The sequence below is a fragment of the Oncorhynchus nerka genome, unplaced genomic scaffold, assembly GCF_034236695.1.
Source record: "Oncorhynchus nerka isolate Pitt River unplaced genomic scaffold, Oner_Uvic_2.0 unplaced_scaffold_895, whole genome shotgun sequence".
Taxonomy (NCBI): domain Eukaryota; kingdom Metazoa; phylum Chordata; class Actinopteri; order Salmoniformes; family Salmonidae; genus Oncorhynchus; species Oncorhynchus nerka.
Genome location: NW_027040400.1, coordinates 112,632 through 127,529, shown reverse-complemented (window position 1 = coordinate 127,529; position 14,898 = coordinate 112,632). Strand labels below are relative to the sequence as shown.

The 14,898-nt window shown below is 47.3% G+C and overlaps 1 protein-coding gene across 2 annotated transcripts; it reads right to left on the bottom strand.

Moving 5' to 3' along the window:
- Window positions 1-376: 376 nt before the first annotated feature.
- On the bottom strand, window positions 377-8,084 carry LOC135570765 (B-type lectin plumieribetin-like). Of its 2 annotated transcripts, none has more exons than XM_065016733.1 (3): window positions 8,040-8,084; window positions 7,638-7,731; window positions 377-833 (listed from the first exon to the last, which is right to left on the bottom strand). In XM_065016733.1, the coding sequence occupies exons 2-3, from the start codon at window positions 7,725-7,727 to the stop codon at window positions 588-590; spliced, it is 336 nt and encodes a 111-aa protein (XP_064872805.1). In that variant the 5' UTR covers window positions 7,728-7,731; window positions 8,040-8,084; the 3' UTR covers window positions 377-587. The 2 variants fall into 2 exon arrangements, with proteins under 2 accessions (XP_064872805.1, XP_064872806.1); XM_065016734.1 differs by having other exon boundaries at window positions 8,017-8,078.
- Window positions 8,085-14,898: the final 6,814 nt, after the last annotated feature.

The window sequence follows — 14,898 nt, the reverse complement described above, 5'->3', positions numbered from 1 at the left end:
AACCCATAGGAATCCCCACTCAGTTGACTACTTTGACCACTTTAAAATGGCGGAAGCCCTCTGGTGCTGCCCATGCGACATCAAGGCCACTAGCATTCTCTATGGGACAAACGCCAATACAGACTCATACATGGATTATAACGTTGCAGTTGTGTATGTGTCCCTCCATAAATTATTCTGTTGTGATGCATGATAGTGTCTTTCATAATAAAAATATACACGAAAAACAGTCAAATCTCATGTTCTCTTTTATATGAGCCAATACAGCTATTTTCTTCATGAAAAGTTAGTGATGTTTGTCTTTTGAATATAGAGTACCTGACACAATGCACAGAATTACAACACAAATGACTACTTTAAGTCAATACATTTTTATTTGACCAAATCAAAGGGTTAGAGTCTCAATGTTTTTGAATACAGTTTAGTGGTAGATGTAGACAGGTATGGTCAAGTGAAGATGTTACTCTGCCTCATTATTTGTGTCCTCACGAGAGCACCAGACCACATTTCTGGGACTGTAGAGCATCAGAGCACCTTTGTCAGGGAGGGTGAGGTGAACTCTTTGTGCATTGTTGGGCCGGTCGATGTTACGATGTCCAGATCACCACTCGGTCTCTGTAGAGCTCCAGGGTACCTTTGTCAGTGAGGGTGAGGTGGCCTCTTTGTGTATTGTTGCAACGGCCAGTGTTACTTGCCCAAATGGGATGGTCCTGTGTAGTGTAGATGACCAGGTTGCCATCCTGTTGGAGGATGAGCCTCTGAGCATCTTTGTTCACAGTGTTTGATGCCCAGACAACCCGACCCCAACCGTAGAGCACAAAGTTGCCATCGGTCTGCAAAGAGAAAATTAATTTGCATATAAACATGTTAGACAAAGATGACCTCTGTACTGCTGTGCATTCCTTTCATCCACTTAAATGATCACTTAAAGTATAGGGTGAAAAATATTTCCCAAATTATTTTTCAATATTCATGCAAGTGTTCGTCAGCTAAATCAAAATATTAGGGGTGTGCATTTATTCCATTCGATACGTATCTAGATACTTGGTCTGCGATCTGATACAGGAATGACGTTGTCATTTGAAACAATTCGATGCGGTTTGATTAGAGAATGGTTTGATGCGATGTAAATCGATGCACTAAGATTTGTTTCATTTCCCATTCTAAATTAAAATCTTCAATTCGTAACATATCAATCAGAATGTATAATGGACATCCACAAATGAATACACACATTAGGAAATGTAACATATCAGTGGTGACCCGTCATTCAGATCAGGTGGGGCAGAGCCTGTTTAGCATGTTATTTTGGCATTAATACGTGTCCATGTCTGGGTTTAAGGGTCTCTATTCCAAGCTTAAAAGGATAAACATTCAACACCATGGGCCAGAAAAGTTTGAATACATTGTCCATGCTGTCAATCCAGCATGCCTTCTGCCGCATTCAAAACAACTGGAAACTTGGAAATCTCAGACTTTAATGAGTTCAAGACAACAGGGAACAAGCTCAGACTGGGAAAATACATTTTTGAACGGTCATTCAACTTGGAATTCAAAGTTGTGAACTCGGGCCTCTTTCTAGAGCTCCGGCCTGAAGATCACTGACGTCATGATTCAACCTTGTTTTTTCCCCCCCGAGTTCCCAATTGTCTTGAAAGCACCATAAATCCAGGAAATGCCAGACTGATGAAAAATTTGCCCAGAAGGACCGCCACGCAACCTTCCTGTTCAAGTGAGCACGGCACAACAAAGGGAGTCCAAAAATGGCTTGTTTGTAGCTGCATAAATTATGTAATATGACAGGGAGATATGTATACTGTAGCTAAGAAAGTACTACTACGTGTATTTTGTGTAGTAAGCTGTTAGTAGCCCATGTGCCTCACCCTAATAATTTGGTCCCTTCCCCCCTACTGTTCTGACTTGGTGGTGCCCATGTAGCCTATTTTAGAGTAATGTAATCATTGAATATTGTAAGAGCTTTCATTGTCTGCTTATATGCCCCCTTTATCCTATGGTACTGACTTGGTGTACAGGGAGAATGTTGTAAGAACGGCCCCTGTTCTGAATTCTGTCGCTGTACATTTCAAAAGTGCTGAACAAATAGCTATATTGACTGTGTCCGCTCATTAATGTTGTACTCAAAATTACAGATTGCCTCTTATCTGCTCGTTGTCCCCTTATGTCATAGTTTGTACAACTCAATTATCAGTAGAAACCACATTTGTTTAAGCTAGTCAGCCATATCAGCTATGTTTTTTAAAGGGCAGTAAATGAGGATGAATTAACCATTTCGCTGCCAGACAAGGCTCCACTGATAGCCAGGTGTAGCAGTGATAATGATTTACGCAATTGTGCTGAAAAGAAAGCTCCGCTGCTGGGACAGCTTTATGTAGGCCCTAACAGTTTGTGGGCACCGTTTGTCACCGTTATAGTGCATTTCGTGTATTGCTTAGTGTTGTATTGGCGTTGCTGTCATGCATCTAAAACATTTTTTTTTGTTCACCCACCAAGATTTACATGCTAAAATCGCCACTGCATATCCATACTAAATGCAGTGTCTTGGATTTACTTACAGAATAATACGAAATGCTCGGAGACCACATTGAGTGGGGTGGTAGATGCCTAGTCTCTTATTGCTCAGCTCAGGTGCCTATATAGACATACATCATTTACACGCACGCACACACACACAGAGCCCAGGTCCTGCGTGTCCCCAGGCACTCATTTGTTGACTTCTAAAAAGCCTTGGTTTCATGCATGTTATCAGAAGCCGCCTCCCTACATTTGTTTTACTCACTGCTTTAGCACACTCCACCAACCCTGATGTCCTTGCCGTGTCTGAATTCTGAGATTTCCATACCAAACTACAACATTTTCCATCAAGATAGAACTGCCAAAGGGGGAGGAGTTGCAATCTACTGCAGAGATAGCTTGCAAAGTTCTGTCATACTTTCCAGGTCTTCGCCCAAACAGTTTGAGCTTCTAATTTTAAAAATGAATCCCTCCAGAATTAAGTCTCTCACTGTTGCCGCCAGTTATAGACCCCCCTCAGCTCCCAGCTGTGCCCTGGACACCATATGTGAATTGATTGCCCCTCATCTTCAAAGTTCGTTCTGTTAGGTGACCTAAACTGGGAAATGCTTAACATCCCAGCAGTCCTACAATCTAAGCTAGATGCCCTCAATCTCACAAATGATCAAGGAACCCACTAGGTACAACCCTAAATCCAAAAACATGGGCACCCTCATAGACATTATCCTGACCAACTTGCCCTCCAAATATGCTGTTTTCAATCAGGATCTCAGCTATCACTGCCTCATTGCCTGTATCCGCTATGGGTCCACAGTCAAATGACCGCCCCTCATCACTGTCAAACGCTCCCTAAAACACTTCTACGAGCAGGCCTTTCTAATCGACCTGGCCAAGGTATCCTGGAAGGATATTGACCTCATCCCGTCAGTCGAGGATGCCTGGTCGTTCTTTAAAAGTAATTTCCTCACCATCTTAAATAAGCATGCCCCTTTCAAAAAAATGTAGAACTCCAGACCTGACTGCCCTCGACCAGCACAAAAACATCCTGTGGCGGACTGCACTAGCATCGAATAGTCCCCGCAATATGCAACTGTTCAGGGAAGTCAGGAACCAATACACACAGTCAGTCAGGAAAGCAAAGGCTAGCTTTTTCAAACAGAAACTCCTAAATGTTTTGGGACACTGTAAAGTCCATGGAAAACGAGAGCACCTCCTCCCAGCTGCCCACTGCACTGAGGCTAGGTAACACGGTCACCACCGATAAATCCATGATAATCGAACATTTCAATAAGCATTTCTCTACAGCTGGCCATGCTTTCCTCCTGGCTACCAGCTCCGCAGCTACTTGCCTGAGCTTCTCCTTCACCCAAATCCAGATAACATATGTTCTGAAAGAGCTGCTAAACCTGGACTTGTACAAATAAGCTGGGCTAGACAATCTGGACCCTCTCTTTCTAAAATGATCTGCCGCCATTGTTGCAACCCCTATTACCAGTCTGTTCAACCGCTCTTTCGTATCGTCCGAGATCCCTAAATATTGGAAAGCTGCCGTGGTCCTCCCCTCTTCAAAAGGAGGTGACACTCTAGACCCAAACTGTTATAGACCTATATCCATCCTGCCCGGAACTCTGGCAGTCTCTATGGGGTGCCACAGGGTTCAATTCTCGGGCCGACTCTTTTCTCTGTATATATCAACGATGTCGCTCTTGCTGCGGGTGATTCCCTGATTCACCTCTACGCAGACGACATCATTCTGTATACATCTAGCCCTTCTTTGGACACTTAACTAACCTCCAAACGAGCTTCAATGCCATACAACACTCATTCCGTGGCCTCCAACTGCAAGTAAAACAAAATACATGCTTTTCAAACATTCGCTGCCCGCACCCACCCGCACGACTAGCATCACTACTCTGGACGGTTCTGACTTAGAATATGTGGACAACTACAAATTCCTAGGTGTCTGGCTAGGCTGTAAACTCTCCTTCCAGACTTATATCAAACATCTCCAAACTAAAATTAAATCTAGAATCAGCTTTATATTTCGCAAACAAAGCCGCCTTCACTCACGCCGTCAAACTTACCCTCGTAAAACTGACTATCCAATACTCTACTCAGCAAACTGGATGCAGTCTATCACAGTGCCATCCGTTTTGTTACCAAGGCCCCATATACCACCCACCACTGCAACCTGTATGCTCTAGTCGGCTGGCCCTCGCTACATATTCGTCGTCAGACCCACTGGCTCCAGGTCATCTATAAGTCTATGCTAGGTAAAGCTCCGCCTTATCTCAGCTCACTGGTCACGATAACACCCACCCGTAGCACGCGCTCCAGCAGGTATATCTCACTGGTCATCCCCAAAGCCAACACCTACCTTGGCCACTTTTCCTTCCAGTTCTCTGCTGCCAGTGACTGGAATGAATTGCAAAATAAATAAAGAATTTAAAAAAATAATAATAATAATTTCAAATTCGCTGGAGACTTATTTCCCTCACTAACTTAAAACATCAGCTAACCTATCACTGCAGCTGTACATAGTCCATCTGTAAATAGCCCACCCAATCTACCTACCTCATCCCCATATTGTTTTTAATTTACTTATGTGCTCCATTGCACACCGGTATCACTACTTGCACATCATCATCTGCTCATCTATCACTCGTGTTAATCTGCTAAATTGTAATTACTTCGTTACTATGGCCTATTTATTGCCTTAACTCCTCACGCCATTTGCATACACTGTGTTATGTTCTGTTAATTACTGATGTCCCCTTTAAGGATGGAGCACCCTTGGTCATGCGCAGTGTGGTTCTATGTTATTCTGGTACTAACTCGTTTGAGTAAATGTGAAGCTCCAGTTCAATTGCTTGTATTCAGAGTCTTTCTTATTACATAAATAAGTACTAAGTGTTAAGACACTACACACTGTATATAGACTTTTTTTCTATTGTGTTATTGAGTCTATGCTTGTTTATTCCATGTGTAACTCTTTATCTTGGCCAGGTCGCAGTTGTAAATGAGATAGTTCTAAACTAGCCTACCTGGTTAAATAAAGGTGAAATAAAAAATAAAATAAACTCTAGCTCATGATCAGCAGCAGATATTCATTTAGAATGGGAACTGAACGTGTTCATGCAACAGTGCATAGAATCATATCGCATCGAACTGAATCTCAATTCGTTCTCTAATCAAAACATATCGTTTCCTACTAAAGCATAATGTGTGTCTCATATCGGAGCCCATGTATCTAGTATACACTGATTGTTTAAAGAAAAACGACCAAAACTATTTCTGATCGTGAACCTGGACAATAAAAATGAAATATATTTTAAGTCCATTCAGCAGGTAATTCGATGATAAAGCTATCTATTCCTGGTGCTTTTTCTCCACGCGAATGTTTTAAAAGCATCTAATATTTATTTTTGGGTGGTCTCTGTTTTGAGTGATTTATTTTTCGTCTGCTGATAATTGCTTCAGGGTTGTTGAGTCTAAGGCTATAGGATTCGTCCACCTGTTTAATTCGGATTTATATCAATTTCCATAAAGCTTTTAAAATGGTCATTAATTGCCTTGTTTCTAATTAACATGAATGTGTATATTTTACAATTATAACTGGTTTAGCGTGTATTCGTTTTGTGAGTTATTTACCAGGGATATTTTCCATTAAGTAATATGCTTTATTTGAGTTTAACCTGTAGTTGTTGGCTCTCTTCAAAAGTAAAAGATCGTATTCCTGCGTAAATTCAGAAAATGTTATTTTCTTCTTTATCTTGTAAAGATTTATGGGCTTTCTAAGATTGTGATTTATTTATCTTGCATTTTAATTTCTAAATCAGATGTAACTTTTTGCAGAGTATGAGATTATCATTCCCCTAATGTTTTTAAAAATGGTATTTAACTAGACAAGTCAGAACACATTCTTATTTACAATGACGGCCTAGGAACAGTTGGTTAACTGCCTTGTTTGGGGGCAGAACGACATTTTTTCCCTTGTCAGCTCAGGGATTCAATCTAGCAACCTTTCGGTTACTGGCCCAACGCTTTAACCACTGGGCTACTTGCCGCCCCAATGTACACCTTAAAGGCATACCAAATTATATCAGCGGTTGGCTTTTCTCTGTCCTCTGTCTACATTTGTAATGGTAAATATTTTAATTTACGTATTTAATACATTTCGGATCCAGAAGATGCTCGCTGATGATTCTCCTACTACAGTTGCTGTGTAGGAGAAAAAATCAAATATAAGTGTATTTTTCTGTTGGTGTAATTAATCAGAATGATCATTATCATTTTTTTTATCCAGTAAATTCTTGAATAGCTTTTCTTACTTAGAGAAAAAACAGATGCCTCGATCTTTAGTTTCTTGGCAATTTCTCACATGGAATAGCCTTCATTTCTCAGAATAATAATAAACTGACGAGTTTCAGAAGAAAGTTCTTTGTTGCTGGTCATTTTGAGCCTGTAATCGAACCTATTTCTGATCAATTTGATGTTATTTTAATGGACAAGAAATGTGCTTATCTTTCAAAAACAATGACATTTCTAAGTGGCCCCAAACTTTTGAACATTTTTATATATATTAGAGAATAAAAATAATGTTTCAAGAATAAGGTTCAGCTGAAGGCACCAGAGTTAAATCCTCTCACTTTGCCAGTAACTCTTTCTGCTACCATTAATGTCAAGCCGTCTACACGTACAGTTTGATGCATTCGTTTGATAAATCCAACATATGCAACATAATTTCCAATTGAACGCTGCGTTTGCCTTGCAGCATTGTGTTGCAGAGCCAGTTGCAGTGAGTTGTGTGGTGCATGTTGGATTTATCGAATGCATCAAACTGTATGCTAGATGGCTTGACGTTAATGGTAGCAGAAGGTGAATGTTGAACTTTTGTTGTACACATATGCATTAAACATTTAAATATATAATTAAAGGTTAACTACATAATTTATTACACAGCATTGATTTAATGACACTGTCTGTCTGATCACAGCTTGAATCGTTACATCCCTATAAAAAAAATTCTAAGGTCAAAATAAGTTGCAGACCAGATATCTAATGTTAATATAATTGAAATGTAAGTGTTTCACTAACTATTGTACCTGAAAGATAGCTTTAAATTCTCCATTGTTGGAGAGGAGGTAGTCCCCTTTCAGCAGAATCCTCTCGGTGCTCATGTAGTTCTTACTCATGATTCTGAAAGAGAGAATTGATATTGTTTATTTGCTGCAGTTTATTATAGTAAACACCCACACAAACAGGAAGGAGCAAAACACATTTAGACAAAAGGAAGAAAGAGAGAGAAAATGTGCCTAAACTAGCTCTTTTATAATGAGAATGGATAATTCCAGTTCTAAATGACAAATGTAAAAAATAACTAAATAATACACAAAAGTAATAGAAATGCATCTCATTAAGACCTCATTTAACTGGCCATTCCCTGTACATAAATGAAAAAACACACGTTAAAATAGGAGTTACCTCAAATTCTTAAATGAACTTACAAGTATTTAGGAGCAGTAGATTGAAGAAGTGAATTGCAGGTTGCAGTTGCGTCACTAGGTGATGAAGCAGCTCTGGCCTTATATCCCTGCTCAGGTGAAGGGGGTGGAGTAATAAGGATGAGGAAATGGGTGGTGTCCACTGTACATTAAATTTGACCAAATGCGGCTGAAATGTACATGATAGTTACAATGACCAGTGGTGGAAAAAGTACCCAAATGTCATTTGAGTAAAAGGAAAGATACTGTAATGACCTGACTAGATCATAAATGAACAATTGTCCAGACAGAGGCTTGAGTTTGCGAATTGACGGTTTATTGAACCAACTTTACACAGGCTACTGTTTGGGCCGTAGCACACGCCAAATAGATGACAGATAACCCACAAGCCAATCGTGACCTTCTCTTGTGAAGCCCAGACGTAAGAGAGAAAGAACAAAGGCTGAACCTGGTCTTAACTTTCAATGCCCAACCCCCCTCCACGCCACTCCGCCAACCACCAGGATGCCCGGCATCAGAACATTCCAGGCATTCCCGTGATTGGCAGATAGCAGGTTGATTGACATGTCGGACCCCGCAACACCGGGTACTGGTCAGTACAACACAACCACCTCCTAGCCTAGCACATAACACACAGCTGTCTGTGCGGGTCGCTACACAGCCCCCCCACCACAAAGTCCCTCGTCCCCGAGGGAACAAACAAAGTCTCTGAAGCGACCCGGAGGTCTCCTTTGCCTGCGTGGCCGTGATGGTCGCAGAGTGCCCCTCTGGGAACTAGGGGATGAAGGCAGGGATATGGGGGACAAGGAAGCGGAACGGGTAATACAGTCCGTGGTTCTGGGGAACCACGCGGTGACACAGGGGGAGACAGGGGGAGTGGGCTGTCTGGAGCCTTGTCTGCGGCACCTGAGGGTGGGTGCCTGGAGAATGTCATTGCCAGAGAGGGGAATTGTGGGGGTTCCTGGGGTTTGGGGAGAAGAGGCCCTCTGTATGGGGCTAACCTGTCCCGGTGCAGTGCCACCTTTCTCCCCCTGGGAGGAAGCTGCACCCGGTACACAACCTCCCCTACCCTCTCCAGGACACTGCAGGGTCCCACCCAGTGACTGTCCAACTTGGGGCATCTGCCTTTTTTCCTTAGGGGGCTGTAGACCCAGACCAGCTCCCCAGCCACAAAGTGCCTTCCCGGGTGTGCACGTCATAGTTCCTTTTCTGCCTCACACCTGCATTCACCAGCTGCTCTCTGGCGAAGGTGTGGGCTGTCTCCAGGCGGTCCTGGAGTCTCCGGGCATACTCCGGCCCCGGAGGAACATGAGGGCTATCCAGGGGCCGACCAAACGCCATCTCCGCAGGGGTGCGGATCTCTCTCCCCAGCATGAGGAGGGCAGGCGTGCAGGAGGTGGAGTCTTGGACAGCGGAGCGGCATGCCATGAGGACCATAGGCAGGTGCTTGTCCCAGTCACGCTGGTGTTTGGAAGAGACGATGGCCAGCTGCTGTCCAAGCGTTTTGTTGAAGCGCTCCACAAGGCCATCACTTTGAGGATGGAGAGGAGTAGTGCGGGTCTTGTGCATACCCAGCCTCTCACACATGGTGGCGAACACACGGGACTCAAAGTTTCTGCCTTGGTCGCTGTGGATGGACTCTGCAGCTCCAAACCTGCTGAACATCCCCGCTGTCAGGGCGCCGACGATGGTCTCTGCCTCCTGGTCAGGCAGAGCATAGGCCTCGGGCCATTTTGTGAAATAGTCCATGGCCGTGAGCACCCAGCGGTTTCCACTGTCTGTGGTGGGGAACGGCCCAACTACATCCACTCCCACCCTCTCCATGGGAGCCCCCACTGGGAACTGTTGGAGCTGAGCATGAGAGCGGCCTGGGGGCCCTTTCTCGCTGTGCAGTTGTCACAGCGGCGACAAAAGTCCTCCACATCCCTCTTGTGCTGCCCCCAGTAGAAGCCCTGACGGAGACGGCGCAGTGTTTTTGTGACCCCAAAGTGTCCAGTCCCCACCCCCCATGAGTACTCTGGAGCACAGCCTCCCGCAATGCTTTTGGGACCACCACCTGCCACCTCTCCTCTCCCGTAGCTGACTCCTTCCATGCCCGCTGTAGCACGCCATCAGCCAGCCGCAGTCTCTCAAACTTCGACCACAACCCTTGGTCGCGAGTGAGAGCGCTGTCACCTCTTCCCATGGTGGCCTCACCTGCGCCTCTACCCACTGTAGCACTGGCTGTAGGTCTGTGTCCCGTCCCTGCTGCTGCCGCCATTCAGCCACGTCGACAGTCTGCAGCTCACAGCAGACAGGCCCGCTCGCCCGACACACTGTGGCACAGACACCCTCCTCTGCCCGCAGCTCTCTCTCCCGTCCCTCTCTCCGTTCACAGTGGCGGCAGCCGTCTGCAGTACAGGGCCGACGGGACATGGCGTCGGCGTTGGAGTGGCGTGCCCCTGCCCTGTGCACCACCGTGAAGTCATACGGCTGAAGCTCCTCCAACCAGCGTGCCACCTGCCCCTCTGGCTCTCTGAAAGACATGAGCCACTGGAGAGCAGAGTGGTCAGTCCTTACAGTAAAGGGCAGACCACCCAGGTAGTACTTGAAGTGTTTGACGGAAGCCACAACAGCCAAGAGCTCCCGCCGGGTGACACAGTAGCGGCGCTCATGTTTGTCAAATGTTTTGCTGAAGTACGCCACCACTCTCTCCCCTCTGGCCCCACCTGGGCCAGCACCCCACCCATGCCCACATTGCTCGCGTCTGTGTCCAGGATAAAGGGCAAGGTGAGGTCAGGGGGCGAGCACGGGGCCTCGATCAGTGCACGTTTGAGGGTGTTGAACGCCTCCTCACACTCCACTGTCCAAGTGAAAGCCTTGTCCTTCGGCAGCAGGCGGTTCAGTGGAGCAGCAACGCTTGAGAAGCCCCGTACAAACCTCCTGTAGTACGAGGCCAGGCCCAGGAAGCTCTTCAGCTGACGCTGGTCGGTGGGGGTGGGCCAGTCTCTGACAGCCCCTACCTTGTCCTCCATGGTGCTGATCCCCTCCTTCCCCACTCGGTGGCCCAAGAAGGACACCTCTCTCCTCATGAAGTGGCACTTCTCGGGTGGAGCTTCAGACCTGCGGCAGCCACCCTCTCCAGCACACGCCGTAGCGCCCCCAGGGCTGACTGGAAGGAGCTGCCATGGGCCAGGATGTCATCGAGGTATACCAGACACTGCTGTCGGGGATGCCATCCAGCACCCTGTCCATCAAACGCTCAAAAGTAGCTGGAGCGTTGCACAGGCCAAAGCACAGGACCTTGAACTGCCAGTGTCCTCTGTTAGTGGAGAACGCAGTTTTGGCTCTGGCCTCTGGGGAGAGGGGCACCTGCCAGTAGCCACTGCGGAGGTCTAGTGAGGAGAACCAGGAGGACCCCTAACCAGGTCCAGCGACTCATCGATACGTGGTATGGGGTATGAGTCCTTCCTGGTTACCTCATTCAGCCGCCTGTAGTCCGCACAGAACCTCAGCTTGCCCCCTTCTTCGGAACCATGACGACTGGCGCCGCCCAGGGGCTGTCTGAGGGCTCAATGAAGTCTGCCCGCTGCATCTCCAACACAGCCTTGTCTGCCGCCTCCTGGCGTGCCAGCGGGATACGGCGGGGACGCATCTTGATGGGTCGAGCATCACCTGTGTCGATCTCATGCTGCACCAGAAGAGTCTGACCCACCTCTTCCTCACTCAACGCAAAGCTGTCTCTGAATTCAAACAGCAACTGCCACAACCGTTCCTGCTGCTCAGGGTCAAGACCAACACAGTTCCTCCCCATATCTCCCTCACTGCAGACAGTGTCCTCTCCTCTCCCATCTGGGGTAGCTGGGCTGGGGGTGCGGCCCGGGCTCACAGAGGGCTGTGTCATGGAGGTAGCTGGGGAATGTAACACACCGCCGTAGGTGACAGGGGGACTGGGGAAAAGTCACACACAGCTGTGGGGGAGGGGGCGCAGCCATGAGTCTCTGCTGCTTTAACTGTTGGAGTAAAGGGTTTGTTGGGTTGAGTGAATGTGACATTAGGGGGGGCCATGGTGACTTCCGTCCCTCCCTGGAAGCTCAGTGTGCCCCTATTTAGGTCTAACTGGCAGCCTGTGCTCCTAAGAAAGTCCAACCCCAGGATACAAGGGTCCTGCACAGCCGCCACCCACACAGGATGACGCACAGTCCTGCCCCCTACTGTCAGAGTCATTATTCCCTTCCCTTTCATGGGTGCCAGCTCACCTGTGACTGTGCGGAGCTGCACAGTTGTAGGCTCACACTGAGTCCAACCTGGCACAATATCTGGCCTCACCAGGGTTACTGTGGACCCAGTGTCCACCAGGGCGGAGCAGGGCACCCCTCCACAGTGACAGGGACATGACAAAAGTCCCCAACACAGGTCCGGCCCACCACAACAACAGGCTCCCTCCGCTTGCCCTCGTCTGCTTCTGGGGGAAGTGGAGCCTTGCTTCCCCGTCTGTGCCGGTGGGCTCCTCCTGAAGATGATGGTGGTTGGGATAGAAAGCCAGGGGTCCGCACTACCCGGTCTATGCGGACCCCGAGCCGTTTCCCTGAGCTCTGGGGGACATGGGGCAATCTCGGCGCAGATGGCCTGGCTGGCCACAACCCCAGCAGACCCTGGGACCAGGGCTTGTGTTTCGTGCCGCCTGTAGCGACACAGCCCGAATGAGTTCTGTCATTTCGGCCACCCAAGCAGGCTTTTCCGGCTCCGGGCTGCTCTGCCCCCAGCTCGCACAGAGGGTGTGTCTCCCTGCACCCCCACCAAAGCCCCAGCTGAAGCCCCAGCCCACACCAGCTCCCTCTCCAAAGCCATCTCCAAGGCTGTCTGCAATGACTCAGGATGAGCCAGCTGGGTCTGTATGCGCAGCTCCGTAGGGGAGAGCGCCTGTATGAACTGGTCCCGTGCTAGCTCGCTCTGCACGGAGGGGGCATGTGAGCATATGCCCGCCGAGAGAGGCTCTCAATGTCATTAGCTAGCACCCGTAGAGGCTCTCCAGGCTGCCTGCGTCTATTCCTCAGTTCGGAGCGCAGTAGCCCGGGCTGTACACACTGTCCATAGCGCCTCCTCAGTGCTCCCACTAGAGCACCATAATCATGCCTGTCCTCGGGGCTAATCAATATCAAACAGGACAGAGCTTCATCCGTGAGGCATAAAGCCAACTGCAGTGCCCTTTCTTCATCCGACCACCCCTAAAATGAGCTAACAGTTCAAACTGAGCATGAAAAGCTTCCCAATCCGCCTTACCGGAATACTTCGGGGTCTTAACAGATACGGACGCAGCCGGGAACTGGGCGCCGCCATGTTTGTTTACATCCTGAGCCCCAGATTCCTCGTCACGCCGCGTCGACGTCGCCACTTCGGTCCGCCCACCAGAATCCGCGCGAAATACACTCGACGAAGCACTCATGCCCGCTTCAGCCACCATCACTCTAACGTCCTCCCTCAAGCGGCCTCTGCGCTCCGACGCCCTGGCGATCTCCTCAGACAGAACCCCGACGTCCATTCACACGCACCTCCTTGGCCATAATCGTCCCCTACCTCCACCTTCACTTTCGGATTCCCTCAAGCATTTTCAATCCCCGTTCTCACCTACGGTAGCTAGCCACATAAGTCAGCTAGCTAGCTGGCTAACTTGTATCAACGTTTTTACTTCTGACACCAATGTAATGACCTGACTAGATCATAAATGAACAATTGTCCAGACAGAGGCTTGAGTTTGCGAATTGACGGTTTATTGAACCAACTTTACACAGGCTACTGTTTGGGCCGTAGCACACGCCAAATAGATGACAGATAACCCACAAGCCAATCGTGACCTTCTCTTGTGAAGCCCAGACGTAAGAGAGAAAGAACAAAGGCTGAACCTGGTCTTAACTTCAATGCCCAACCCCTCCACGCCACTCCGCCAACCACCAGGATGCCCGGCATCAGAACATTCCAGGCATTCCCGTGATTGGCAGATAGCAGGTTGATTGACATGTCGGACCCCGCGAACACCGGGTACTGGTCAGTACAACACAACCACCTCCTAGCCTAGCACATAACACACAGCTGTCTGTGCGGGTCGCTACAGGATGATTGTTACGGAGTGTAATTGATAGGTAATCGACTAGACGGACTGTTTCCTGGACTCCGTGTGTAGGGATTTGTACAATGCTTGAACAAGGCTATTGAACTTGACATTGGTGTCTGTCTTCATTCCTTTATCCAACATATCATATCATGGTATCAGAAGTGTCTTGAAAACCACACGTTTGTTATTTCTGTAGCTGAGTACAGTATTGGCGCGGTTACGTTCCATATGCGAACACACACCGTTTCCTACTGCTAGTCACAACACGGATCAACTCGTTGTTAGCTGGCAAGCTAGCATCACTACCTAATGTTACCTCGATGGCTGAAGGCAAAGATATCTCATATTCCATCGCTATGGCAGCGAACATTCCGCCACCAAATCCCATGATTCTCACAGGGGTCTCGAATACTAATTGGTACAACTTCAGGGACAAATTATTATCTATTATTTTTTTTCACCTTTATTTAACCAGGTAGGCTAGTTGAGAACAAGTTCTCATTTACAACTGCGACCTGGCCAAGATAAAGCATAGCAGTGTGAACAGACAACACAGAGTTACACATGGAGTAAACAATTAACAAGTCAATAACACAGTAGAAAAATAAAAAAAAAGAGAGTCTATATACATTGTGTGCAAAAGGCATGAGGAGGTAGGCGAATAATAAAAATTTTGCAGATTAACACTGGAGTGATAAATGATCAGATGGTCATGTACAGGTAGAGATACTGGTGTGCAAAAGAGCCGAAAAGTAAATAAATATTAACAGT

Coding starts and splice junctions, on each gene's coding strand:
- LOC135570765 (XM_065016733.1), bottom strand. CDS start 7,727: ATGAGTAAGAACTACATGAGCACCGAGAGGATTCTGCTGAAAGGGGAC. Junction 834..7,637: donor AATTTAAAGCTATCTTTCAG/GTACAATAGTTA, acceptor TTCTCTTTGCAG/ACCGATGGCAACTTTGTGCT.